The sequence below is a fragment of the Fusarium fujikuroi genome, chromosome FFUJ_chr07 (genome assembly GCF_900079805.1).
Source record: "Fusarium fujikuroi IMI 58289 draft genome, chromosome FFUJ_chr07".
NCBI lineage: Eukaryota > Fungi > Ascomycota > Sordariomycetes > Hypocreales > Nectriaceae > Fusarium > Fusarium fujikuroi.
The window spans coordinates 556,078-581,299 of NC_036628.1; the positions used below are offsets into that span (position 1 = coordinate 556,078).

A 25,222-nucleotide genomic window follows, 5' to 3' on the forward strand; every position below is an offset into this window, starting at 1 on the left:
GAATGAATACCGCAATATCGCACATTACCAAGGCTCGCTATATTTGCTTTATCTCGATGTTGTACAGGGGCTCCCCGCTTCGGTAAATGTCTCCCCGATTCCCCGGACTTATCAATTGGTTCTTGCTACATGAGACACGCTACGGTGAGCTTCCGTCATCATCAATCCATTCCGAGTCTTCCATTCCGGCCGCTAGAATTAAGGTCATCGGTGTGATTACCGAAGCACGTGGAGAAAGATCAACAGTGACCTCGGCGCAAGGTAAGATATCTACCGTGCCTCTTTAACACTACGTCCCCCAAATCCCAGAGAATGTGAGAACTCACAGTCATTCAGTCTCTGTTTTTAATTTATTCGCCGTAAAAAAATATCGAAATGGGCGCTGCTTGTCCTCCGGCGACACAACCGCCGCCGCTCAAACCTGTTCCTTGCGCTTCTTCGCTACACCCGGCATTTTTCACAGACAGGTTCCGAAGAGCGCCGACTTCTTTGGCTATGGGATCGGTTACTAGTCCTGTGACGCTGGGATATGTTTATCAGGAAAGTGAGAGGAGAAAACCGAAGCTATGAGACTCTAAATGGAGGATCGGAGACAAAACCGACGATTTATTTGCACATTTGGGTGGAGATAACCCAGCGACAAAGGATGAGGCGCCAAGTGCTTGGAGCGGTGGATTACGACACTTTTACACGATCATGACAACGTTGAGAGATGGATTGATATTGGGGTATCAGTTTGATTGAAAAGAGGACTTTGTTGCATAATTATACCCTGTTGCCCGGGTTGTCCGTCCCATCTGTTCGCCTAGGAAATACACAGTTTCAACAAGAAGGAAATATTAAAAGGAATGGCTCCGCGCTCACAAGCCCTACCTTAACCAGACCCATTCTTGATAGCAATCACGATAGCCATGATGATGAGGAATACTACGAGTGCCAAGAGTGCCATGAGCTTGACGTTCTTCCACCACATCTTGCGCTTGAGGCCACGACTGCGCACGCGGAACTCTCGTGCGCTACCGCCAAGACGGTCCGTCTTATCAACCAGCAAGTCCAGTCTTTCTCCGCGCTCAAGAAGACTCTCAATATTCTTGGTCATAATCCCCCTAACATCGTCGATCTCGCGCTTGGCGTTTCCGATGGCATCGTCGCGACCTCCACTTGTAGTACCGTACTCGATCATAAGAGACTTGAGTTCCGAGTTGAACGATGCCGCGCCGTAGTTGGGCATGTCGGAGAAGTCAGTGCTCTCGGGAAATTGCTGCAGGAAGCGCTTGCGGATTTCGAAGAGATAACCGAATGGCACGCGACGGCCAAGGGATGAGTCGGCGATGACGAGGAATGTTAGACCGCCTGCGGAAGGGTAATCGCGATGTTCAGAGGGAGATTCGGAGACATAGTGGATTTGGTGTTGGCCGTGGGTGTAGGTGAGCTTTTGAGGGTTTGTGTGCTCGATCTTGGGGAGGATGAGGGAGGCGAGGGATGAGGTTTGGGAGGAGGCCGATGTTGTGCATTCTGAGAGGATCGTAGTATTATGCGCGATACAGGAGCTGTAAATTGTTAGCTGTGTTTGTCAATATTGATGATGATTGACGCACTAGAGTAGGGGAGTCGCAGGAGTCGATGACGACGCCATGATGGGTGAGTCTGCGTCCGAGTGTTGATGAAGTGATTGAGTGGTGCTGAAGATGAAGGGGATTCAAGATGGATCAACGAGACGAGGCTGAAGAAAGAAATAGAAGCAAGGTAACCAAGATAATTAACCCAAGTCAAGCCAAGTTAGAGTCAAGTAACAAGTCTACAATGACGACTCTGGTCGCGGCGTCTCAGCGTCATTCCCCACTCTCATGCGAACCCACGGACGCCGGCGGAACGAATCTCCGTCTCATGGGAATTTTTTGAGACGGGTTTTCATATGATGGCAAGACTTGGTCGCATTCGCCCTCGTGCAAAGACACGGTCATTTTACGATTGTTTTTTTCTTTTTTAAGGGGAGCATGTTTGGCTCACTCTTTGTGTTCAAATTATGAGTTTTTCACTCCGGGCTGGAGCTTTACGAGCTCCTATTGTTCCGGTGACGAGAAGGACAATATCAACTTCACGAAGACTTTCAAGAGTGCCATTGGCAGCTAAGAGGAAACATGGACTGAACAAGGTCGAAGCCAGAAAGACTGGGGAGAAAAAGTCCGAATCTTCTCTGAAGCCGGTATGTTCTTATTTTCTTATTTTCGAGACATTACTTACCAATCTTAGGTGACCAAAACTGATGAGAAGAATGATATGAAGAGAATGAGATTCGGCATGGACAAAAAGTCAAGTGGTCGACATGGAATGTTCCGATCAACTGTTTTGATGAAGTTTCAAGATGTCATGAAAAATGCTAGCAAATCAGCCGTGTCTGCTGCGGGTGTAGGAGAGGATGAGCTTCATCAGCAAGCTTCGATGTTTATGAAGGTGCTAGACTCAGCGTTCGACATGGCCGAGCAGAACATCACCGATCGAGTCAAGAACCCCCTGTTCTGGAATCTCCGCGACGCTTTCATCTTAAAGGATATCAAGGGTCTCACAAACGAGATTCAGTACTCTTTTCAATCATTTCTCATTCGACAGCGCTTCTCAAAGGGCCTGGAGGAGAGTCACAAGCGACTTTTGGACTTTCGGTTTCCTTACGAGTGGTTCCCTGCGACGAGAGCCATGCAGCGCACGATCCATGTTCACGTTGGACCGACAAATTCCGGAAAGACGTACAGAGCCTTGAAAGCGTTGGAGAATTCGAAGCGAGGAGTTTATGCGGGGCCTTTGCGTTTGCTAGCAAACGAGGTTTATCAGAGACTCAAGGCCAAGGGATTGCCGTGTGCGCTGTTGACGGGAGAGGAAGTTCGTTTGCCGGAAGATACGGATACGTACTTCACGAGCTGTACGGTTGAAATGGTCCCCTTCAATGAGCGGTACGATGTTGCTGTCATTGATGAGATTCAGATGCTGGCTGATCCGGATCGTGGCAGCGCTTGGACATCTGCGCTGTTGGGTGTTCAAGCGAAGGAGGTTCATCTTTGTGGTGAGGATCGAACTGTGAGTCTGATCCAGAGTATTTGCGCAGGTATTGGCGATAAGTGTATCGTGCACCGATATGATCGTCTAAGTCCTCTGGAAACCATGGATGAGGCGCTGGATGGTGATTACAGTCGTCTTGAAAAGGGAGATGCGGTTGTTGCATTCAGTCGTCTGAACTTGCACGCCTTGAAACGAACGATCGAGAAGAAGACTGGACGGCGATGTGCGATTATTTACGGATCTTTACCACCTGAAGTGCGCGTTCAGCAAGCAGCGCTCTTCAATGACCCCGACAACGATTACGACTTTATTGTTGCCAGCGACGCTATCGGCATGGGTCTGAACCTGGAGATTCGACGAGTTATTCTTGAAGCAGTCGCCAAATTTGACGGAAGTCATAACAGAATGCTCACGTACCCTGAGTTGAAGCAGATTGGTGGTCGAGCTGGGCGATATCGAACTGTTCGCAACGCCGCCGAAGCAGGGGCAAATGCCGACGTTGCTAGTGGGGAGGAGAAAAAGGTTGGCTATGTCACAACAATGGACAGCCAAGATCTCAGGTCGGTCCATCGAGCCTTTGACGCCAATGTCGATGATATCGAGGCTGCGTACATTTCACCACCGGCTGCCGCTATCGAGCGCTTCTCAACATACTTCCCCAAGGGAACACCTCTGTCGTTCATCCTCATGCGCATTCGAGAGCTAGCGTCTGTGAGCAAGCAGTACAGAATCCACATCTCTCCAGATAAGCTGGAGATTGCCGATCACGTCCAGGACATCCCTCTGACGATCTATGATCGACTTTTGTTCACCAACTTGCCCGTGAATACACGAGCTCAGAACGCCATATCTGTTCTTCGAGCCCTCGCCAGGATCGTCGCTAACAGCGAAGACGGCACACTTCTCAAGATTAAAGAAATTCCCCTGGAGAACCTTGATATCGACTTCAAGGCGTTCAAGGGCACGTCGATGGAGTATCTTCACAGACTTGAATCACTACATGCTGCTATCAACCAGTATATCTGGCTATCCTATCGTTTCAGCGGCATGTTCCGCGATCAGAAGCTAGCATTCCACGTCCGGTCCCTCGTTGAAGAAAAGTTGATCGATACACTGGAGAGGCTTGACTTTACAGAAACTGACCTCAAGGGCTTCCGATCGAGGAACAGAAAGGAAGCGCGCAAGACAACAACATCGCGTGAGGAATTGGGAGAGACGGATCTCAAGAATCTGGAGCAAGAGTCGGATGATACACCGGTTGGAGATGAGCTGGACTGGAAGGCAGCTGCTCCGACGTCAGGATGATTGTATAGTACATGACATGGCATATAAACGGCGTTGGATTGGGACTGTAGAGATGGATTGGATGTACTTTATTATTAGAACAATGTATCACCACATTTGTACAATAGATGATGCGTCATGAAATACCATGGTAAATTTCCGCACGTGCCTATGTCTCAGACGAGTGTGCAACAAGTTTGTCTGATGCTTCTGAGACATGCAGTGTGTGTAGGCACCTTAGAGTTTAGGTAGCTAGGTAGTCTTTATTCGCCAATTTGAAATGGTAGCCTGCAATTTCAGGCAGCAGCCTAGGAATCACCTTTGTCCTCTACTCGTAATAGACATTTCGTTTGTCCAATGAGTCAGATCATCTCCCTTAATTGTTGGTTGCTATTGTTTGTCCAAGCTGTAGCCAATCGAACCCCTCTCCTGGATCTCGAAATTCAGGGACCGTAGGGCTCCCGGGCTGCTCCACTTGTCGTCATTCAAGGCACTGACCCCTGTCAGCAGCCTATTTAGAGTGGGCATCTCAGCTGAGCGAGGCTCTCCACTTTCTTTCACGCTGACAACTCTAGCTCCAAGCTTCAATTTCAACTCCTCATTGCTTTGTAGACAGTCTCTTGTACAGCAAAACCGTCTCTACAGTTATACCGTGCTTCACGACAATCGAAATGGAGTCGTCCAGCGGTCTGCACCCCTCCTTCGCCAACAACGCCGTGCCATCTGCACCGTACGTCCGTCGAGCACCCAGCCCGCCATTCATTCACATCCCACCGACAGGACAATGCGGTGTCTCCGCTGCGCCCATCCTCCTCCCATCGTACGAACACGTCGATTCGAGTCAGTTGACGACCCACGATGTCAAGATCATCACACAGAACATGCAGCAGATTGCTACAGATCGCGCGGCAGATTGGTCCTACGAGCAGCGACGTGACGCCCAGAAGCTCGTGGACTTTTTGTACCTTGGTCCCAACAGCACCGCCAAGGATATCAAGCGGCTGCAGGAGGAGGGCATCACTATGATTGCGGTAGCGAGGGATGCGCGCATGGCGGGGGTGAAGCTCATGAGTGTTGAGAAGGCTGCGAAAACGCTCAACATTGAGGTCCAATACATCGATCTGGAGGGCAACGATAAGCTGATCAGTTCGTTCCCCGACATTATCCGGCTGATCAACGACCATCTTCTATCCGTGTATCACAGCCAAGCCAAGGGCCGTAACAAGAACGGCGAACTGCTCGTTGATCCAAGCTCATTCCGCCGCGGCAAAGTCCTCCTCACGTGCGAGACGGGCAACGACAGATCAGCCGCCATCGCCGCAGCCTACATCATGGCAGTCTTTGGAAAGGACATGATCACCGCGGTCCAATTCATCAGCATCCAGCGATTCTGCTGCGCTTTCGACGAGGACACCAAGCGGAAGCTGCAGTGCTGGGAGGATATTCTACGGGCGCGCTCGCAAGTCGCTATGGAGCAGGCTGTGCCTCCAAACGCTCAACATACAAAGCGACATATTGACGATATGATGGACACGAGTGAGGATCCTAATGACAAGGGGGAGTTTGCGCTGGATCAGGATCGATTCAATGGACGTGGATCGTTTGCGCCGTTTGTGGATATATAGAGATGAGGGTGGATTGAGTCGAGGTCGAGTAGAAGCATGGCGTTTTGGTCTGTTATAGATACCCTGTATATATATTGGCAACGTCAGATTTTCATATCTGATGCATCTTAGCAATGGGATTGTTTGTTTTGTATTGTGTTTCTCGATGGTCTCAAAGATCCCGGGGGACCTCGGTTGTGTTGCTTATAGAGCTAGAATTTAATCTCATAATATTGTCCAAGTGTGCGTTGTTCGACTTGGAATGAGTTACTGAAGAATGAAATGTACACTTGGGCTTGGCGCTGTAACCGCAGTTTTTGCAGCATCATTTGTGAGAAAATGAATGAATATAAACTGTTTGAGTGCTAAAGCTTAGTGAAGCCATGATCATGAGTGAATTGCTTATATGTACTCTTTCATCAACCTGGAAGCCGATAGTGTCTAGGGTTTGGCTATATGCCTAACTGAGATTCCTTTCCTTGTTGTAATAAATAAAGCAGCTATCACTTCTTTCATAAAAGATGAAAGAAACTGTTATCTCGAGTCGCTCACTGAAATATTATGAGCTGATCACTTACACTGTTAAAATGTGACTGGCAGCTGTAGACACCTGGTAGTGGGTGACAGACAATTTGACCTTGATGAGACAACCAGTTCTTGAATCATCGGAGTTCACAAACAAACAGGCGTGGATTATAGATTGTCGCATGATTGTTAATTATCTGTCTCGGTTATCATTTGGTTCCTGATTGTCTACCATCCTCGCGTCCTTTTTCACACACTTCAACTCAACTCTTTCTCATCCTCTTCTTACTCATTCTTGATACACACTTTGCTTTTATCGCTCACACAAAATGCTACAGAAATGATACTTGGATCTCAGAATTTTTCATCTTCACTCTATTACTGGCTTGCTTTCGACCTGGAAATCTCACGACGCATCCTGAATACTCAACCTCGACACCACTATGATGGAGCATCTCAACACCACCACACTTCAGCCCCAGGAGAGACAATAGGATGATCTCTCTTGGGGAGTGAAGTGGATTATCCTCCGTGTCTTCAGCAACAATAACCGCTTCGCAAAAGTCACCAGTCTCATCTTGCATCTCAGCAACCAACAGGTCAAGGACTTTATGGAGACTTACCTCCGCGAATATTACAAGTGGCGGGTCTGGCAAGAGAGCATTGAGAAGATACCTAATGCTGAACTACTTGAATATGCTCTTGAGAAGAGACAGACTGTCGCAGAGCTGCTACGTGAACATCGTCCTTTTCTCTGCACTGACAATGTTTCAGACCAAGACAAACAAAAAGGCGTCGAGTTTCTGCAGGGACTCAAGATCGCTGGTGTAGTTGAAGAGTTTTTGGAGTATACAGAGAATGGCTTGCTTGACTTTCTTCGACTGGATATAGAGTGGGAGATCCTCCAGGATGCTATCGACAAACAGCAGATGCTGGGTTCGTTGGAACTTGGGTGGCTTGACCCTGAGAAAGTCGAGCTACTCATGGCTCAATTTTCCACTCCTGAACCTACGGGCCCATTCCGGTATCCTGAGTTGGGAGATCCATTCTTGGGTACTGTTAAGAGAAGACTTGCACCTCCACCAGCTGATGCCCCAGACGAATACGTGACGATGAAAGATGACGGCTACGATTCAGATGCGACACACGATGCAACTGAAGATAAGAATGAGAACGACCAGCCACGCGATAAAGGAAAACAGCCTGCAGGCCATGAACAACAAGATGAACAAGCTACCAAAGATGCTCAACTCCGCCCCCTGACGTCCCTCATCCCAGGACCACTCGGTGAAGTGCCTCTTCCATATCAGCGAAACATCTTACAAATGGTCTCTCAGAGATATTACCACGAAGCTTACACCCATTTGCAAGGAAGAACAGTGTCTACTCTTGTAGAGGAAGAAAGAACACCGCACCCGCCAGCCTCAGCGTATTGTCCTACAGGGTTTCACTACCTAGCAAAGCAAAAGCAAGTCCGTGGGCTTATTGGGCCTGAAGGTGGAAGGAGATCTATGCATCGAGGTGATGTTGAGCATGGAGAGGGGTCTGCGAGACAGGAGGCGGGAGGGAGTGCTTCATTAACAGCTGGAAGGGTCCCTGGTGCGCCTCGGCTTTCTTGACGGGGCTTGGAGGCTCAGACAGTTTTGACATCTCATTTTGAGGATGCGTTTCTGAATGACCCAAGATACGACTACATCATGAATCAGCGCCAGAAGCCGGTGTATTTGGAAGAGGTCCCAGAGCATGACATGGAACAAGAAGAACAGCATCCAGCCTTTACTCCCGCCCCTGACGAAGAACCTTTATCATTCATCCAAGCAAGTGGTTCAACACTCCAACCCAGTCAATACTCTGCACCCACCATCCTAGGCCGAACAGCCCCTATCGACGACTCCACGCCATCTCAGCAACTTCGGAAGATGCTCGACGCCAACTGGTCCGGCTTTCTCAAAAAGAAGGGAAGCAAATCAACAGCAAACTCAGTTACACGACAGAACAGGGCATCCCAAGACATCGAGAGCGAGATAGAAGCTGATCCCATGACCATGCCGATTGATGTCCCCGAGCCAGAGAATGATGGCGATTATAACCCGAAGAAGAGAACGCCCAAGAAGGCTGGACGAGGAAGACCGAGAAAGGCTAGTCTCAAGAAGAGGGAGAGTGAGGGGAGGATCTAGTGGGTGTTGAGGTTGGCAGTGAGGAAATGTTGCTTAGATTGGAGGCGATGGTTCACAGCTGGTTAGATAAGCGGGAGTTGGATTATGTACTTTGGGGTGCCAGTGATTTGGCCTATTTTGCTTTTACTCAGGGGGGCCGTCACTTGGTGATCACATAGCTCTGTTCAAAAATGAAATGAAATGAATTGGTCATCCATATATGTTGTGTAACAAAACTCCGGACCCAGACGGTATACAGGTCTAAACTCATCGAAAACTCCCCCAAGAATGCAAAACAGCCCCCTAAACTTAGCTTAACTTTTATAACCCCTTCTAAATTTAGGGTCTTCCTCCTAAACTTTTCAAATCTCCTCTAAGGTTCCACAAACTCATCTAGTTCGTCAAACTCATCTAGTTCCACAAACGCATCTGGTAACCCTGGCTGCTGCATTAACCAAGGTTGAGGGGCGGCCGAATGATACTGGCCCAGTCCGTTGTATATCCCCAGACCTATAGAGTAATTGGGGGCCTGGGGAAGGAAAGGAATCTGGGGAGCGGAAGGGAGATGTGGAGAGGGAGTCGGAACCCAGGCGGGAGCGGGAGCGGGAGCGAAAGCCGGAGGAAACGCCGGAGCGGGAGGGGGGAGAGAAGGAGTTTGCTGGTACAGGGGACCAGTAGCCTGAGAATATTGGCCCGGGGCTGGAGGATAAAGCCCCGGGGCTGCCTGTGACGGATTCTGGCCGTAAGGTTGACCAGGGACTCCATAAACAGGCGCCTGAGCTTTCGCAGCCTTATCAGCTGCCCACTTTGCACTCCAAACTGGCAACAAAAGACCAAAACTCTCTTTGTCCATTTGCTGCATCAGCTTGTTTGGAGTGAGCAGCTTTGGCGGCTTGGCGGCGCGCTTGGAGACACGCTTGGGGGCTGTGTCCCTCTTGACGGCAGCCCGGGACTGCCTGGGCTCCCTCTTGGCAGCAGCCCGGGACTGCTTGGGCTTGGATGCCTCCTCAAGTTCAAGAGACACGCTGTTGAGGGCCTCGTTGGCGGCCGCGGCTGGGTCGAACTGAGACTCCTGGGGCTGCGGCATTGTGTTGTCTTCCTTGGGGAAGACAGTTTCTGCCGCAGCCGAAGGAGCAACAGCGGGAAGAGCCAAGGGCTTGTTGCCATTGACGTTGGGGGAGGGGGAAGAGGAAGGGGAAGAGGAAGGGGAAGAGGAAGGGGAGAGGGGAGTGGATGGGGGTGTACCCCAGAGCTCTCGATCCTCAGGAGGCGGAGAACACGAAGCGGCGTGATCTTGCTCTGTGTCCTGAGCAAGATACTCTTGGACAGCCTGGGGAGGCTGACTGTCCTGCTCGAGGTCCAAGGGCGAAGAGGATGTCGACATCTTTGAAGATAAGAAGAGAGAATAGAAGTTGTTCAAGTATTAATATACTTGTTAGTATAAAAGTGATTTGTGGAAGAGTATTGAGAGGAGAGATGAACTTGAAGATACGAACAGAGAAGAAGAAGAGGCTGCCGAGAAGGGGGATGTTTATAGTCTTTGGGACAAAATCATTCAGGTGTAGCCCTAAGATAGTGTTTCCGACTGTAAGGCTGTTCATTAAGCACTGCTGGTAAAGATGAAAGCACATTGGACGGCAGAATTTATGATGCTACTGTTAACCTTCAAAAAGATGAAGGCAACCATTCACACAGAATTCTCCTGGTGAGAAGGGCGAAGAGCACGGACATGGGGGTCACCAGCATGAGGCTGGACACCCAAGAACCATCCAAGCTGAAAACTCTCTGGTTGAGTCACTGATAGAAGCAGTACATTGGGGGAGTGTGTGAAAGCTAATAAAAGATTTATGCACGCAAAGCTTTTGCCTCGAGCCGTAAGGGCGAATGAAGCAGAGACTGTGAAGCCAAGTATGAGGGGAGGCAAGTGAAGATTATCTTCTCTTCGTTCAAGCTGAAAACTCTTGAGTTGAACTCTACGATTGAGTCACCAACAGAAGTACCAAGAGGGCAGAGCTGGCATAGCCGAATGTATGGAGGTGTCTTCTGATAGTACATTGGTACTGAGACGCCTCAAGCCCTTGCCTTGAGCCATAAGAGCGAATGGGGCAGAGAGAGGCTACGTGAGTGAGTTATTTGATTTTGGGATATACTCTGTGCTGAAATCTCTTACATCAAGAAAAGTAAGAAAATGAGTCAAACACAGGGCAAAGAGTCTCTTGTATGAGGCTCATGTGCCAATGATGGCAGGCTTTAACCCCCCTTGAAGATCACAGAGGTGAGTGCCTTCCATCAGTAATTCATTTGATAGAACACGGGCATTGATGCGAAAAAAAGATCTACAGAAGTACAGTACCACGTGGAAACATACCAAAGTCTTGTGGAAGTGAACGGAAAGCAGAATAAATCGACAGAGGTCAATTCAACAGGCCATTAAGTGAGGCACCACCGAGGTGTGGTTCAGCTGCAGTCGTGATATTGAGAAAACCTAGGCATTGACATCTGAAACATTCCGCTATAAGCTCAAGGCTGGGGCAACGAATCAGGGCTGTTTATTTGGGTTTGAAGTACTATAAGCTTCCTGTCTAGTTTTCCAAACGAATTGGACTTTTGCGCTGCTGAACCTTCATTGTGTCATCGCCTAGTTCACCATTACCACGCCCCTAGGGACGCAAGTCTGCGAGGTCAGTGTCAGACAGAATGCACCGCATGGTCTGAAATTTCCTGTTGAATTGAAAATCATTTTGGTTTGAGCACATTAGGGACCACGAGATGGTTCGACGGGCTTCCTTGAGACCATGGATTCTCCATGAACAATTGGCTTGCTCAACACATGCGATTTTAACCTTAACCTTGGCTGATCAGGCCTCAGGCAGCGGTGCCTGGAGAAGGCGAATGGTACGTACCTAGAGACCAGAAGCACAGTCGAATGAGGCCTTGTAGACATTCCGAGGAAATGGTGTGAAGAAATTGGGGGAAGTTGAGATGATTTGCAGCGAGATATCTCGGCCATGGTTCTCGTATTACATGGAGTGTAGTTGACATGCGGCTCAACGATGAACGCCATGAAGCCTGTATAAATGTGGCACCCGCATTCGGTACCAAACCTACTCGATACCCTCATAAAGCTGCTTAGAACGATCGCGATACTTGAGTTGTGCTTAGAGTGATTGATACTGCGAAATAGTGTCTGTGTACTTCTTGTTTTTGTTTGCCTGGTGTCTACTCTAGGATTGTTGCTAGTTAGAGATTAATAGAAACGAGAATGGTGTGACCCGTGATTGAGATTGTTGCAGCCTCTTGCTGTTACACCAATGCAAGAATCCGCCCAAACAACATCCCTCAGTAGCCTCCACCTCAAGGCACCTGCCACCCCGACAATCATTTCCTTGTCTCCCATTCTCTCATTTTCCCACCGTAATCATCAGTATAAAGGGCCTATTCTATTCCTTTATTGCTCTCGCTATGCGAATGTTTACAGCATCTGTATCTTTGCGCTTCAGCAGTAAATAATCTACTCCTCAACATGTCGGACCACGGGTACATCGACACTGATGACGAGGACGATCGATATCGCCTGATCGTGAACCCGTCAAAGCCTCGAAAGATTACGGAAAAGAAGCTCCGAGACCAGGCTGCTCTACAGGCGCACATAGAAAAGACACAGAGAGATGCCGCGCGGAGTGCCGTTCCTTTCAGCGATCCTAGCAAGCAGTCCCTCGCCCAACTCATGAACCAGTACGAGGGCCACAAGATCATCGCTTCGCCTCGAGAATACCAGATCGAACTGTTTGAGCGCGCTAAAGAGAGAAATCTCCTCGTGGTATTGCCTACAGGTATGTTTCCGCCACCCATCTGGAGGTTTGCTGACAGCCCAGGTACCGGCAAAACACTCATCTCGGCCTTGCTGCTACGACATCACCTCGAACAGGAGTTGGAAGCTCGAGCCATCGGAAAGCCCAAGAAAGTCGCCTTTTTCCTAGTAGAAAAGGTCGCCCTCTGTGTTCAGCAACATGCAGTCCTCAGTTGCAACCTCGGAGCCCACCCAGTCACCAAGTTCGTGGGCCATATGAAAGGCATGACGAAAACCAAAGAATACTGGGATGAGAAGTTTGGCGAAAACATGGTGGTAGTCTGCACTGCCCAGATTCTCCTCGACTGCCTGACTTGCGGCTTCATCACCATGTCCCGAATAAACCTCCTCATCTTCGATGAAGCACACCACACGAAGAAGAAGCACCCGTACGCTCGTATCATGGACGGGTATTATTACAAACACGAAGGCGAAAAGCCTCGCATACTGGGAATGACTGCTTCGCCGGTGGACGCGCGAACTAGGGACGTGAAAGACACGGCCTTGGAGCTTGAGAAGTCTCTTGACAGCCAGATTGCCACGATTTCAGATGAGGTGCTGATGGAAACCATGCACCGAAAGAAGCAAACCGAAGAAACTGTCAACTACAGCAGGCTTGACGCTCCTGATGATACAAAGACGCACCTGTGGGACCAGATCTTTGCCTTGGTCTCTCGCAACGAACAGTTCAAGTTGTCGCTCGAATTCACAAAAGAAGCCTCGTCAGTCCTCGGCACTTGGTGCGCGGACCGTTATTGGGAGCTTGCAATGACAGATCTCGAGACTGAACGGCTCGCAGCCAGAACTAGTCGGGAATTTATCGGAGACATTGCAGTAACGAGAGCAGACCAAGCGACAGAGGCTGTCCGGCGTGTTCAAGAAATTGTTCGGGCTCACAAGTTTGGTGCTGTCGACCCAAAAGCTGATGGTCTCTCCGCCAAAGTCAAAAGTCTCCACGAGATCTTGGTGCACGCTTTCACAACGGACGGCACCAAACGTTGCATTGTTTTTGTTGAGAAGAGATATACAGCCCGTTTGCTTTCTGATCTCTATAGCCAACCTTTCATGAGGATCCCAGGAATGTCTGCTGCATACATGGTGAGTGGTAGCCTTTCCTAATTTACTTTGCTAACAATTGCAGGTCGGCTGTCAATCCATCAATTCGAGCTTCGGCACCATGTCATTTCGAGACCAAGTCCTGGCTCTCCACGAATTCAAGCGCGGCAACACAAACTGCCTTTTTACAACACCGGTTGCAGAAGAGGGCATCGATGTTCCAGATTGCGACCTTGTCATTCGTTTCGATCTCTACAACTCCGTCATCCAATATTTGCAATCCAAAGGACGCGCTCGACAGGCACGCTCTCGATACATCACTATGATGGAGCAGGGCAATTTGACACATATTCGAAGTGCGAAACAAGCATTGAGGGATTCACAAGCCCTGGAGAAGTTTTGTCTCTCTCTTTCAGCTGACCGAAAACTTCATGATGATTTGATAGACGAGGACATGGAGATGATGGTTGAGCGCATGCAGCATCAAGTATACGAGATACCCTCGACAGGCGCACGCCTTACATTTCCCGCCAGTCTCGAAATCCTGGCCAGATTTGCTTCTCACTTGTCAACTGATAGCTACGCCAAAGTTGAATATCAGGTACAAAAGGTTGGCGATCGATACCTGGCTGACGTGATAATGCCATCCCAGTCTCCAGTCAATTTTGTCAAGGGTACGCAACAGCGTAGCAAATTGATGGCCAAGTGCTCTGCAGCATTCGAAGCCTGCAAGATCCTGATCAGAGACAAACATGTCGACGGCAATCTTCAGCCGACATTCAAGAAAAAGGTCCACGCTATGCGAAACGCACGGCTCGCTGTGAGTTCAAACAAGAAGGCTGACTACGACATGCGATTACGGCCAGAGATTTGGGCTGAGCGAGGAGAGTGGACTGAATGCTTTGCGACTGCAATCACCATCAAGGACGGGGGTGCCCTTAGTAAGGCTGTGGCCGGAAGGTCGTTGATACTTCTCTCGCGCAAGCCAATGCCGAAACTGCCAGGTGTTCCTCTATTCTTCGGTAATGGACATTCTTCTATCGCCGAATTGACACCTATGCAGGAGGCTCTTCAACTCGACCCCGAAGAAGCGGACGGATTGACCAAGTTCACACATCGTGTATTCGCTGATGTGTTCAGCAAAGAATACGATACCACGTCCGACCAATACCCATACCTCCTCGCACCTTGCGCCGAAAATCCTCAGTCGGATACTCGATCGCATATTGACTGGGATGTTATCAATATTGTGAGGGAGAACGAGGTACTGGAATGGGAGAATGAGCCAGAAGACTTCTTCGTCAACAAGCTTGTGACTGATCCATATGATGGAGGACGTAAGCTTGTCATCAAAGGTATCGACAAAACGAAGAGGCCATCCGATCCCACACCCGAGGGTGTCCCCGAATCAAGAAGCCGAGCTTATAGGTTTGTGGAACCGACAATCATGCAATACAGCAACAGTCTATATCATAAAACTCGCCAAAAGGTGAAGTGGCGGGATGATCAGCCTGTAGTCAAGGCGGAGTTGTTTTCGCTACGTCGAAACCTTTTGGATGAGTTTGAGGTTGACGAGAAGGTCAACATGGAGTGTTTTATCATTCTGGAACCTCTCCACGTGTCTCCTGTAAGTCGGATCCCAGCCTCGAAGCTTTTCTAATTTTTGCAGCTACCCATTGACGTGGTCTCTATGGCCATGGCATTTCCAGCAATCATTCACCGAATAGATTCCGTTCTGATTGTCTTGGATGCATGCAATCTTCTTGGCCTTGAGATTCCACCGGAACTCGCACTAGAGGCGATGACCAAAGACAGCGACAACTCTGGGGACCATGATGCAGAACAAGTTAATTTCCAAACTGGCATGGGCGACAACTATGAACGATTGGAGTTCCTCGGTGACTGCTTCTTGAAGATGGCAACCACGATCTCAATCTACACGCTCATGCCTGATGGAAATGAGTGCAAATACCACGTTGAGCGCATGCTTCTCATTTGCAACCAAAACCTCTTCAATCATGCGGTTGATCGCAAACTACAAGAGTTCATTCGATCCAAGGCATTCGACAGACGAACGTGGTATCCCGATCTTCCGCTCAAGAAAGGAAAGGCACCGAAAACTTCAACGAAGCATAACCTGGCTGACAAGACGATTGCGGATGTGTGCGAGGCTCTCATTGGAGCGGCATATCTCACAAGCAAGGACAGCAACATGGATCTGGCTGTCAAAGCCGTGACGCGAATGACCAAGTCGAAGAATCACAGGATGAAGGCATTCAAGGACTACTATAAAGCCTACAAGGTTCCTGAGTGGCAGGAAGGTAATGCATCCGCCTCTCAACGCAGCCTTGTACAAAAGGTGGCACAAGCGACAGGATACCGCTTCAAGTCTGCACAACTTGTACAGAGCGCATTTAAACACCCATCATGGCCGTATGAGTCTGTACCAGATTACCAGCGCCTCGAGTTTCTGGGCGACTCACTCCTCGACATGGCTATCGTTGATTATCTGTATCAAAACTTCCCCAGGGCAGACCCTCAGTGGCTGACGGAACACAAGATGGCCATGGTATCGAATCAGTTTCTTGGCTGTCTCTGCGTTAAGCTTGGTCTGCACAAACATCTACTTTCGAGTACATCAAGCCTCCTTAGTCAGATTCGCGATTATGTCGTGGAACTTGAGGTTGCTGAAGAGAATGCCCGTAAAGAGGCAAAGGAAGATGGAACTCCCATGCGCCAAAACTTCTGGCTCAAAGTAGATTCGGCACCAAAAGTCTACGCCGATTTGGTTGAAGCTCTTGTTGGAGCCATGTTTGTCGATTCAAAGTACAAATTTTCGGTCGTCGAGAATTTCTTCACCAAGTTCATCCAGCCATACTTTCAAGATATGAAGCTCTACGATACCTTTGCGAACAAACACCCAGTCACTTTTCTGTCCAAGAAGATGCATCAGGAATTCGATTGTACAAACTGGCGCATCAGCGCAGAAGCTGTACCATGCAGTGCTGACCAAGGCATGGCGGCGCTGAAAGATACGGAAATGTGCGCTGTGTTTATGGTGCATCAAAAGGTCATCGCGGATGACACATCTGAGAGTGGACGATACTCCAAGCAGCGTGCTGCGGAGAAGGCGCTAAAGATACTTGGTTCGTTTGGTGAGGATGTTGAGGCGGCCAAGAGGTTTTTGGGGTGTGACTGTCAGCTTGGAGGGGGGGATGTTGAGGTTGATCATGGAACAGCTGTTTGAGCTGAAGTCGGCAGTAGAGTTGAGGACATTTGTTTATATATGAAGCGTTTTACAGCGTTAGAAGCGTAGACAAAGATCATAGAGCAATTAAAAGCGTTGCCTTGATGGTTCCTGGTCCTTCAAGTGTATGGTTGAGACAGACATGACTGAGCTAGCTTCACCTTGACTCCAGACACGATAGCATATCCCATATCCAAGAACTCTTAAACAACTAAATCTCTTCTGACTTTATAATGTACCCATTCATCACTGCCTGACTTTCCCGGTTACAATACTAGAAAGCCTCCGTCTATCAGGCATAACATACCCATCCCTCGCCTCAACACTCCCCCACAGCTGCGGCGAATAATACACAAACGGCAGCTCCTCAAACGCCAAAACCGAATTCCCTTTAATAAACTCCTCAAAACTCATATCCTTCCGCCCAGCAAGCGCAACCTGGATCTGCTGCACCCAGAACATCGCCTGCGTCAAACCCGTCCACTTCGCAATCTCCAGCGCCGTCGACGACGCGAGCGAAGCATCACCGCGCTTTGTGCTCGTAGCGGCAGATTTTGTCTTTTGTGTTAGACGGTTGAATAGGAAGGTTATGAGGCTCGCGTGGCTGGCGACGTTGAGTTCAGACTCGGGGATGAGTTTTGCTTCGTCGATGAGGATGGATGCTAGGAAGTCTAGATCTTCGGATGGTGGGAGGTCTGTGTTTGCTGAGCGGTGGTTTGTGGCGTTTATCATTTGTGAGATAGCGAGGTCTTTTCTTGCTTGTGAGGGTAGGTTGAAGATATTGGGGAGGGGTTTCTTGTCGGGGTTGACGAATGTCATTCGAGCAGCGATGCTCTCCCATGTTGACTGGGAGTAATACTCTTTCCATTCATCACCGTTGATGCCGAAGAGGGATTTGAACGCCTCGTAAGTGGTGAATTGGCTTTGGGACGATTCAACCTCCAAAGAGCGGGTATAAGCGTGGATGATCTGAATCCAGAAATACGCCTGTGTCTCTGAATACGGAGGAACCGAAGAATCCGAAGCTCTCAACCGCATCGTCGAAGACTGTAGTGCTTCAAGGGCCTGTTTGACAACCCCTCCCCGTCTAAGCTTCGACGAGAGAGTCTTTTGAACTACCGAGAACGCAAACCGGGGCAGTCGATCAACATAGTTTGTGACTTTCTCTTGCAAAGGCGCAGAAGTGACCTGCTTAATCGTAGGAAGAGGCTGTAAATCCGGAAGACTATAGTTATTCCTAGCTAGTTGCGAGAACAATAGGTCCTTGGAGTAGTATGTTCTCCAGAGGCCTGAGTTCATGAGATGAGGCGCTGAGAAGACGATGTCGGCATAGTCCTCTCGCGAGGGGAACTTGTCGAGTGAGTGTGCTTGGTATTCTATTGCAGCGACTTGGATCTGGTGAAGCCAGAATATGGTCATTGTTCTAAAGAGTTAGTTATTGGCGATAGGGAGTGGATGGGTGACTTACTTGTGCGCTGTGTTGCGGAACCTCTCAGGGATTCCCTCCCGCAGGCGATTCAAATGCTTCATGAATTCATCAGCACACTCCAAGAGTCCCAAGCCTCGTCCAAAACAATCATGCATGACGAAGAAGCCTGCTCTGAGATGAGTGTAGTGATCCCACGCCTCCAAAGTCCCATCTAGAAACGACTTCCAGAAGGTGCTTGCATTGGCACTCTCAGCATTAGCCGTTCTGATCTTATTGCGAAGCTCCTCTTCACTCGGCCCCTTCTCCCTCAGCTCGATCTCAGCCTTTGTGTCATTCGCTGCATTCTTCGGTGTTAGGGTCTTTCGTATCTCATCCATGACGTTATACGCCTGACAGCCCCAAAGGGCACTTAGGCCAGGAGTATCCAAGATCTTGATATCGAGCTTATCAGCGTATGGTTTGATCTCAGCTTCAATCTTGGTTTTCAAATCTTTTACGGTTTTTGGTCGTTCTTCGTCTGAGAGGAGATCTTGTTTGTTGAAGATGATAAACACGTGTTTTGCTCCGTATTCAAGCATCATGTTCATCCCCATGCGGAGATACTCGAGTGAGAACTCAACGCGATCGGGGTCTGTGTCGGTGCAGCTTTGGATGAAGATTAGGAAGCGATCTTGGGTCATGTAGTGTCGTATAAGAGGGCGGATAGCATCGCAGCCTAGCCTGTTAGTGAAGGTTGGAGGCCAGAGAGGGTGTTTTACCTCCAACGTCCCAGAGGGTGACTTTCTCTCCATCGGGATGGTCGATAGTCTCGACGTTAAAGCCAATTGTTGGAAGGGCCTGTACAGCTTCCCCGAACTTGAGTCTGTATAGAAATGTTGTTTTGCCAGATGCGTCATTGCCTAGAATGAGGCCGACATGTTCGCGGCCTCCACCCAAGAGCCAACGTGCGATACCTGTACTTGTAAGCGTTTAATAAACCTATGTCTTGCCGAGACTTACGCATGATGCTTATGATTGAATTGAGTTGAAGATGACCAGAAATTGAATGAATTTGCTGTTTTATACGTCGTTAAAGTCGCTGCCTTGGAGTGGGGAGCTGAGATTAGACGTGGCTTCATGAATCTGCCTTGTTCTTCAGCTTCTCAAAATAACTACGCTAAATTACTCCAGCCCCTCAGCTCTTAGCTCAACAACGATACATTGCTTTAAAGGTGAAAAGATTGAACTGTACTATTCAATCTCACCCAAATCTAATCCAGCCTCTTGGGTATCAATCCTAGTCCATAGACCCAGCAAGCGCAACAGCACTAAACCTCAAATCACCACCCTCCCTCTCCAAAAACTTCAGCGCACCCAGCGCCAAGCCCTTTGGACTCAACACATCCTCGTTGTCTTCTAGGTCGCCGCGTCGAATAGGTCCTTTTCGTCGTCCGTCGAGTTCCCACAGTCCACCGTCTGTGCCCTTGGCGAAGCATACGTAGTGTAGCTCCACATCGTCTTCTGCTGCGGGCGCGGGCGTGTCGCCTTGTGAAGCGGCTTCTTTATGCGCTGTTGCGAGATCAGGTGTTGTTTCGAGGACTTTTGCGCGGCCGTGGGGATCAAGAGGGATACTCTTTTTGATCAGCACATCGAGCGTAGAATCCTCCTCTGCCAAATATTAGCCCCATCCACGCCCCGAAGTGCAAAACGTACCGATGAAACTTCTAGCATTTCCATTGCAGACAGCATGCAGCAAGCCCATCAGTCCACAGGCGTTCCTAATTGTCTGCGGCCACCAGAGCACCGGCTCGGTATCCCCCTTGCCCTTGTACTCATCGGCCAGACTATCCTCAGCCATGCGGTGGCTCTCGTACACGGCGCTAACGGGGAACACGAGCAGCAGGGCGAGCGCGGGGCGGGGTATGAAGGCGAGCAGGTCTGGGTCGGTGAGGGAGTAGACGTCGTGCATTGCGAGGGCGTTTGAGACGCCGAGTTTGTGGATGAGGGTTGTCATGAGCTCGGGGTTGGCTTCGAGGGGGATGAAGGCCGGGCGGGAGTCGGAGGGGTTGGGGTCTGTTGTTGAAGACATTTTGGCGGTTGTTGGTGTGGGATGTGAGGTTGTGATGGTGTTGAGATGGGTTGGTGATTGTTAAGCTGCTGATGATGGAGGGAAGAAATGCCCCACGTCGAGTTGGCGGGGTGGTTTTACTGATGACGTCGCCTGAACGCCTTCTAGCCCTACAGCCTGTATCCTCGGCATACAAACATTTCTGGCTACAGCTGCAACAACACTGCGCTATCGTTTGAATTATGCATAAATCACCCATACAAACAGTTTCAGAACTACCAAGAGAAGCAATTCCTATAGAACCCTTTCAACCATAATGTCAGGCATTATAGAACGTCATCGATGAGCACGCTCCGTTTGTTGCCAAGATCTAGGGTAACCGTCACCAAACAAACGAGTTTATCTCGCACTCATTTAATGACATTTTAGTCCGTCCAATCCCATTAAAGACAGAGACAATTATCAGTTTTGACTGCAGATCTCATTCTCCCAATATTTTCCTAGTCTCTTGATCAGCGCTGCCATATTTAGTCTCTGCTAGTTTGATTGTGTCACCTCAACGCGAGAAACAGATCCGAAACGATCTATAGTGACATGGGTCTGCAAGTAAAAAGCAAAGTGATATGTAACCCTCCTGCTATAACAATCCAGGCATATAGAAACATAATTGAAACGACATGAACATCGTGACACGATCAAATTAACTAGTGACTTGTATCACATCTTTTGAGCTCGTTGATAAAGGGTTTGTCCCGTGTGCACAGATAAATCATCACAGATTGGCCCCAACGCGCGGAACCGGGCTCGCACTAAAGTTACTAACAAGTCCATGATTGAGATTACAAACAGGTAGTATCTGCCACAAACAAAAAACACAACGCATATACACAGGGAACACGGCAATTTAATAGACGAGCATCATCAAACTCAAAAAACCAGCAGCGGCCCGTCCCCCGTGTCCGTAGAATGTTACCGTGGGACTCTCAACTGCAACGTGGACAAGGCTATTGTGATAATCGACCCAATGACTCGGATGCCGACATTCTGTCTCGGACAATGCGATACTACAGCGTAATTATTCGCGTTGGGATCAGTGAGTTCGCCTATCCTCCCCTCTCCTTTTGATCGCTTGCAGCCATGACTCGATTGGTGCTCGCGTTTACTTCAGGCTGTGTATCAGGTAAGCACACAGCTTCTCGTTTGAGCATCGTTCTCTTGGTCTATCACTTCTTTATTCGGAGGCCGTTTTGATGGCGTCAGTCGGTTAAGCCCCAGATGGCAGTTGACCAAGCCTTCTTTTCTAAAGTGTTCATCATGTTTGCATTTCATTTGTTGGTGATATTTTCCGTGACACTTGTGAAGCCCCTGAGTGGGAAGAATAGTGGTCCCTGCATCCGTCCATATCGGTCCAGGCTGGTCCAGGGATACAGAGTTCGGCTCAGGTTCAGGGGTGATGCAAGTCAGACGCCCCCTGGCCTGACCTGAATTGGGCCTGAGTGTGGTTGATCCTGGGGGATAATCGGCCACTCTCCCGCTGACGATCTACTCTGCAAAGAAGTGAGGATGTCTCAGGTTTTGTGAGTGGAATGTCTGAGTTGGTGGAGAGGCATTTCCACGTCAAGGCATTCTCTTCATTCATGACCAAGACACAACATCCCTCATCCCCCTGCCCCCTCACTCTTTGACTCTCCAACTCTCTCAGATCCATCGTGGCCTGTCACTCTCCGCTAGCACCCTCCACCTCCAAACATGGTTGCATGGATCCCTTCCTCTCGTTCGCTGGCGTCATCACCCCCTGTCCCGCGTCTTGTCTGTTTTAGACTAGACTAGACTAGACTAGCCCAAGCATGATATGTATGTACCTTTTCCTTCCAAAGAAGCTTCTCAAACCAAACCAAACAGCGAGGAATAAAACAAATAGACCAGACCTTCCCACCACATCCTCCTAAACTCTAAAGCCACACGGCACAAGAACAGAAAACAGGTTCCAATTCACGGGGCTTGCATTAGTCTCACGTTTTCGCTTGGGCCGTTTTGATTAATACGGTACCTACTGTACTGTTCTTATAAGCGCCTGGTTTTCCTTTTCATTTGGCGCCCCGATTGCGCGTACCCTTTTTCATTTCTGATCGGAATGCGAACATCTCATCTTTAAAAGCGCTGAGGTGTCCCCTTTCACTTAGGGTCTCTCAAATCATTGCGATTATCTTTTTGATGCCGACCTGCCACATGGCAGGGTAAGGCGATTTCATCATGGGCTTTTTTAGCAATATCTTTGCGCGGAAGAATAGCAACAGGGCTTCGCTGAAGGGTCAAGCGTACAATTCGACTGTGGCTTCAATCCCACCAATTCAAGGTAACCTCCCTCGCAGACATGTTATACGAGTCCCTCTAACAGCACCAGGAACATACCCAGTCGCTGGAAATGGACCAAATGTATTGGATCAGCTGCAACGAGCAGCCAGAAAACGCAGCCAAGCCCAATTATCAACGCTATCACAAGATCCAGCCGCGCCACCTCCCATGGTCCCCCGATTCAGAGGCCCATCTCCCTCCCGCCCAACAACAGCTCCAAACCAAGCAAACAGTCTCTCATCCCGCCCTCTCTCCCTCTCGCGAAGCATAAGAAGCTCCAATTCAGCGTGGAGTGTTCCAGAGCGACCAACACGAGGTCGCGAACGACCACCGCCCGTACCATCAATCCCGACACACCATCGGCGCGAGAGCTCAACAGATTCAGCACATGATAAGCGGAATTCGTTTATAGACATTCTCGATGCGCAGGGGGAATTCCGGCCTTCCAACTTTAGATCGCGGGTGGCCGCTTCGGGGGCGAGGGAGTATGGGGAGGACGTTGCGGAGAGGAATATTGGCGAGAATGGCGTGAACCTTAATAGTGCTGCTGCTCAAGCCTTTTATCGGCTTTCTGGGGGGAGGGAGTTGCAGTCGTTTGAGTACGAAGAAGAAGAGGATGATGCTGCGCCTGCGCCGGGTGTTCCGCATGGTGATTTGGGGACGATACGGGAGGCTTGGTCAAGACCGTCGAGTTCATCAGCATGGAGGTCATTCTCTGGTTCAATTGGTAATGATCTGCTAAGATCAGGCAAGTCGAATCGACGAGAGTCACAATCGAACCTCAACCCAGGAACGTTATCGATGCGGGATCGAAGAAGGTCCTTCAACGCTTTTGCTTCTCCATCAGAAACCGAACCTCAACCTCGCAAACCTAGGCCGATGAGTCTCCATCCTTCACTATCCAGCGGCTTAACATATGAGACTTCATCTTCACCACCGCCAGTTCAAAGATCTCGACCAAAGACAAGCGAAGGTCGAAGCCGAGGAAGAAGTTTCGGTCGTGCTGAGATTGATACGGTTGACGAGGCGTTTGATGAAGCTGCGCCGTGTCCGATTATCCCAGCGCAATTCAGACCAGACAAGCGAGCAAGTGTATATCTTGAACCAAACTACCGATATGAACGGAACGATGTCCATCATCCTCGTCCAGAGTCATATCACGGAGGATCAACGCTCTCATCTTATCCCCGAAGCGAACTGTCACAGCCTTCACGCCCATCGAGCTCTTCATCAATCGACAAACCATTTCCTCGATCTCGCACCATGGCCAGCGTTGCTCTGCGAAACCAACGTCTAGACGATATAAACGAACACATTCCTGTGCGGACATCTTCTCTTAATGTCAACTCACAGGCAAGCATCACTCCTACAACACAGTCATCTGGTTTCTCAAGCATCCAGTATCCCGTTGGTCATCATACGCCCAGCACATCTATCGATGCATCTCTACCACCATCAATCAAGATGCGTCCAGAGCATGAGCACACTCAGCATAACTCACCGGGGGATGACTATTCCGCCGAGACACTTGTTCCATCAAGGATGGACATCGAGCAACATCTCGGCCATCCCATGACAGCCGATCACGACATGGATCTATACCTCTCCGATGCAAGCGAAGACTCGATAGACTCCTTCGTCGCATGGAAAGAGAAGCGTCGCGACGGCGAAGGACTCCTTATGAAGGACAACTACGGCATGTCAGGCGACGGTCTCCCAGGCATATACGAACCCCTCCCCATCCTCAAAGCTCCCACCTCACCACCCCCAATCCCCATAATCCCCTCTGCACCAGTCTCCAAACGTCCCAAAACACCAAAAAGCCCAAAGAGTCCCCAACGACCTCGCACACGAAGCAACAAATCCACACCCCGCCGCGCCCGTCAATCCCGCAGCCGCACAACAACACCTCGTCGAACGCGCCAAGTTTCTACCTCTGAAGACCCAGACTCCGATTCATTCTGGGAGAGCGATGCCCCTGTTGCACCGGGTTTTGTGTCCCTCGCAGATTTGGGTATTGATCTTCATGAGATAGGGTGGGATCAGTATGGTCTTACGGAAGCGGATGATGCAAAGGTCGATATACAGACTGCTATTAAACTGCGCAAGGCGATGGAGATGAGGAAGAAGCAGCAGCAGCAGCAGAGGGTTGATGATGAGGGGTGTGCGGCGGATGTAGAGGATTAATGAAGATATGAAGCATGGAGTTTGGATAGGGGTAACTACGATACGATGGATTTCTTTTGTAATGATGATTTGGGCGTTGGTATATGGGCATTATTGGGTCATAGATGGATTACGGGTTATAGCATAACGATGGATACCAATACGCATTTGTTTCTTTGTTGAATTACTTTCAAGCTTCAATATGATGTCTCGACTGATAATACAACGGAAATCTCTCTTATCAAGTCAATTAACGGATCCGATCATAAACAAAGAGAATCACTCTTCTGTAATCACCCGAATTACAATAAGGTCTGCACTCATCTCGTCCCGTCCCGGTTTGCGCATCCCAAAAAGGAAATTATCCCAAAAAGGCAAGTTTTTAATTCAACGACGAACAATCGTTGCAAAAAGGTCATGATGAGTTATGGCGATACGCAAAAGTAATA

The 25,222-nt window shown here is 49.3% G+C and overlaps 9 protein-coding genes; 5 read left to right on the forward strand and 4 right to left on the reverse strand.

Annotated features, from left to right (window-relative positions):
• Positions 1-874: 874 nt before the first annotated feature.
• Positions 875-1,636, reverse strand: FFUJ_08941 (related to vesicle-associated membrane protein 722; the record flags this gene model as incomplete). XM_023580302.1 has 2 exons in its annotated part: positions 875-1,550; positions 1,599-1,636. 2 exons carry the CDS (start codon positions 1,634-1,636, stop codon positions 875-877), a joined length of 714 nt encoding a protein of 237 aa, XP_023433103.1.
• A 390-nt stretch (positions 1,637-2,026) lies between these two features.
• On the forward strand, positions 2,027-4,359 carry FFUJ_08940 (related to ATP dependent RNA helicase; the record flags this gene model as incomplete). XM_023580303.1 has 2 exons in its annotated part: positions 2,027-2,206; positions 2,254-4,359. The coding sequence occupies 2 exons, from the start codon at positions 2,027-2,029 to the stop codon at positions 4,357-4,359; spliced, it is 2,286 nt and encodes a 761-aa protein (XP_023433104.1).
• Positions 4,360-5,009: 650 nt separating this feature from the next.
• Positions 5,010-5,963, forward strand: FFUJ_08939 (related to protein tyrosine phosphatase; the record flags this gene model as incomplete). Its single annotated transcript, XM_023580304.1, has 1 exon — positions 5,010-5,963. One exon carries the CDS (start codon positions 5,010-5,012, stop codon positions 5,961-5,963), a length of 954 nt encoding a protein of 317 aa, XP_023433105.1.
• A 1,115-nt stretch (positions 5,964-7,078) lies between these two features.
• On the forward strand, positions 7,079-8,644 carry FFUJ_08938 (uncharacterized protein; the record flags this gene model as incomplete). XM_023580306.1 has 2 exons in its annotated part: positions 7,079-8,066; positions 8,109-8,644. The coding sequence occupies 2 exons, from the start codon at positions 7,079-7,081 to the stop codon at positions 8,642-8,644; spliced, it is 1,524 nt and encodes a 507-aa protein (XP_023433106.1).
• Positions 8,645-8,996: 352 nt separating this feature from the next.
• Positions 8,997-10,007, reverse strand: FFUJ_08937 (uncharacterized protein; the record flags this gene model as incomplete). Its single annotated transcript, XM_023580307.1, has 1 exon — positions 8,997-10,007. One exon carries the CDS (start codon positions 10,005-10,007, stop codon positions 8,997-8,999), a length of 1,011 nt encoding a protein of 336 aa, XP_023433107.1.
• Positions 10,008-12,146: 2,139 nt separating this feature from the next.
• FFUJ_08936 (Sms-3-like endoribonuclease dicer family protein) lies at positions 12,147-16,776 on the forward strand (the record flags this gene model as incomplete). XM_023580308.1 has 4 exons in its annotated part: positions 12,147-12,456; positions 12,499-13,571; positions 13,615-15,156; positions 15,199-16,776. The coding sequence occupies 4 exons, from the start codon at positions 12,147-12,149 to the stop codon at positions 16,774-16,776; spliced, it is 4,503 nt and encodes a 1,500-aa protein (XP_023433108.1).
• A 246-nt stretch (positions 16,777-17,022) lies between these two features.
• FFUJ_08935 (probable ubiquitin thiolesterase L3) lies at positions 17,023-19,208 on the reverse strand (the record flags this gene model as incomplete). XM_023580309.1 has 4 exons in its annotated part: positions 17,023-18,199; positions 18,245-18,920; positions 18,964-19,158; positions 19,205-19,208. The coding sequence occupies 4 exons, from the start codon at positions 19,206-19,208 to the stop codon at positions 17,023-17,025; spliced, it is 2,052 nt and encodes a 683-aa protein (XP_023433981.1).
• Positions 19,209-19,481: 273 nt separating this feature from the next.
• Positions 19,482-20,273, reverse strand: FFUJ_08934 (probable ubiquitin thiolesterase L3; the record flags this gene model as incomplete). XM_023580310.1 has 2 exons in its annotated part: positions 19,482-19,852; positions 19,898-20,273. The coding sequence occupies 2 exons, from the start codon at positions 20,271-20,273 to the stop codon at positions 19,482-19,484; spliced, it is 747 nt and encodes a 248-aa protein (XP_023433109.1).
• Positions 20,274-22,505: 2,232 nt separating this feature from the next.
• On the forward strand, positions 22,506-24,794 carry FFUJ_08933 (uncharacterized protein; the record flags this gene model as incomplete). The annotated part of the gene is made up of 1 exon (XM_023580311.1): positions 22,506-24,794. One exon carries the CDS (start codon positions 22,506-22,508, stop codon positions 24,792-24,794), a length of 2,289 nt encoding a protein of 762 aa, XP_023433110.1.
• Between the last annotated feature and the right edge of the window lie 428 nt (positions 24,795-25,222).